Source organism: Limulus polyphemus, unplaced genomic scaffold (assembly GCF_000517525.1).
Source record: "Limulus polyphemus unplaced genomic scaffold, Limulus_polyphemus-2.1.2 Scaffold7548, whole genome shotgun sequence".
Taxonomy (NCBI): Eukaryota; Metazoa; Arthropoda; class Merostomata; order Xiphosura; family Limulidae; genus Limulus; species Limulus polyphemus.
The window spans coordinates 36,975-39,696 of record NW_013673158.1 but is presented as its reverse complement, the minus strand read 5'-3'; the positions used below and the strand labels follow the sequence as shown (position 1 = coordinate 39,696).

At 34.0% G+C, this 2,722-nt stretch overlaps 1 protein-coding gene across 2 annotated transcripts in view; it reads right to left on the bottom strand.

Annotated features, from left to right (window-relative positions):
* The window catches only part of LOC106474694 (chaperone protein DnaJ-like), an 11,265-nt gene that overhangs the window by 1,792 nt on the left and 6,751 nt on the right, over nucleotides 1-2,722 (bottom strand). For both annotated transcript variants that reach the window (XM_013935386.1, XM_022402998.1), the window contains one exon: nucleotides 940-992. In XM_013935386.1, coding sequence (XP_013790840.1) covers nucleotides 940-992 — 53 coding nt within the window. The remainder of the gene's footprint in view (nucleotides 1-939; nucleotides 993-2,722) is intronic.

Here is a 2,722-nt window from a genome sequence, read left to right as displayed (position 1 = left end):
CGCGTTAGCCTATACCCAGCTTTTATAAAAGAGTCTGTCTAGCCTATAACCAGCTGTTATCATATAGTCTGGCTAGCCTATAACCAGCTGTTATCATATAGTCTGGCTAGCCTATAACCAGCTGTTATCAGAGAGTCTGGCTAGTCCCTGGTTATAGGCTAGCCAGACTCTGCTGGTTATAGGCTAGCCAGACTCTCTGATAACAACTGGTTATAGGCTAGCCAGACTCTCTGATAACAAGGCTAGCCAGACTCTCTGATAACATATAACCAGTTGTTATCAGTCTGGCTAGCCTATACTTCTGGTCGCAAAACTGCAAAAATGCAATGGCGTTTCTAAGATAAGGTGCCCAAGACTGAACACATCACTCCACATGTGACCTAACCAGTGACCTGTACAATAACATTATAACCTCTTTAGACTTGTGTTCGATATTTCTGTACATACAATGAACCACGTTGATAAATACCTTCAACTAATTCAGTTACAAAATTCTTGTCTCATCCCTTCAAAATTTCATTATTCCTTACTTCAACAAGCAGTAAAACATCAATTAATCCATGATCATTTGCACCAAGATGTTACCCTCTCTCGACCATTTGTACATTAGACGTCAACAATAAATCTAAAACTTACAATGTTCCTAGAAGAAAAATATCATGAACAATTTCTAAATATTTGAATCCCTTACATTTGACTAAAGTTTTCCAATCTATACATCTCAAATTAAGATCACCAAACTTATAACCTCATTAAAGGTGAGTATATTCATATTAGTCTGTAAAAATAAAAACTGCAATAAACCAATGCCTAGATAAAGTAACATATATTATCTTTAGCTTTAGATACAGTTGTAAAATTAAGATGTCTTAAGCCTAAAGTATGCATGTCAATACAGTGTTACATTTCTATGACTTAATTACAGATGTATACACTAACCTTGTCTGGGTGGCACTGTAGGGCCTTCTTCTTATAAGCTACCTTGAGTTCATCTGAAAATATGATTAAAAAATAACAGTATGACCACAAACTTAAAAATGTTTGATGGATATTTGTGGGATGAAAGTTAGTACAGTAAAAGCTTTGTTATCCGGTAACTTCACATCCAGAAAGCTCTTGTAACTGGGAATTTCAATATCTCCAAACACAAGTGTTCATTGTAACTTAGTAGCACTGCTACAGTTTTGTTTAGGTTCTTTCCCATCAGCAAGCTTCAGTTGTTCACCACCTATACTGTGCTTCACATTTAAAATACTCAACTTATAAATGTTTCTATACAACAAACTGTTATTATTATAGATGATGTAGAAGTATTGTAACTTTTAACATTAACAACATTTTGTAAGAGAAACACTTTTGTAACTGGAATTTTCATCTATCTGGCACTGACCAGGTCTAGTAAATGCCAGATAATAAAGCATTGATTGTATATAAAAATCTGGTTTCTACTGGTTTCTAAAACCACTGATCAACCTAAAAAAAAAGAGTGTGCATGGTGTAACAGTCAGGAGGATAAACCATCAGCTTGGGATTTGCATTCTGGTGGCTTAGCTGGTGGACCATCAACTTGAGTTCAAGCCTTGTCACAAATTAACAACTGAATTTTCAACATTTTATTTATTAAATTAGTGCTCAGAAAGGGACTATTTACCTTCCAAAAAATTTGAAGGTATAAAACACAACTAAATTTTGATGATTTTTTGCCATTTCTCCTATCTTCGAAGAAGATAATGGAAGAATGTTGGACATTAGTATATTGTCATGATGACAAGAGGTTCTGTGATACAAAGTTTCTTTCATCAGAAGATAAAGAAAGTTAAGATGTTTAAAATGATTGTAACATCCCTATTATTAAAAAAGAACATTTGATCTTACCTTAGAACCACACTAGACCACTTTCAAATCATAAGCTTAAATACTGAAGGAAGAACTCATGAGAAAACTATAAAAATGATTATTTCTTTTTAATTGTGGATAAAATACTCCCAATGCAAAAGACAAAAACAAATGTACCCAATCCTGCTAGGCAGTTTATTAGCATCATCAGATCTTTACTGAGAATTTATTAGTAAATATTCAACCATGACATATTATCTATTTATGTCAATCAATGACAGTTATCCATTTCAATACCACATGGCCTACATGTTGGCCAGAACCAAAAAAAACAAATGTACCCAAGCCTGCTAGGCAGTTTATTAGCATCATCAGATCTTTACTGATAATTTATTAGTAAATATTCAACCATGACATATTATCTATTTATGTCAATCAATGACAGTTATCCATTTCAATACCACATGGCCTACATGTTGACCAGAACCAAAAAACAACAACATAAATTAATCAAAAAGTGTGTAAAAGAAACTGTTATTATTTTATTCTGACTTGTAAAACAAACTATTATTTTCTATGCTTTCTCTAGATCTCACCGAGATAAATCACAGAATGTATCAAAGCAAAGAAAGTGGCTCAAATACAACCACTTCATCCACTGGAAAGGAAAAAATGGTCAAGTATGTACAACCACTTCATCCACTGGAAAGGAAGAAATGGTCAAGTATGAAACTGGTAGCTCAAATACAACCACTTCATCCACTGGAAAGGAAGAAATGGTCAAGTATGAAACTGGTAGCTCAAATACAACCACTTCATCCACTGGAAAGGAAGAAATGGTCAAGTATGAAACTGGTAGCTCAAATACAACCACTTCATCCACTGG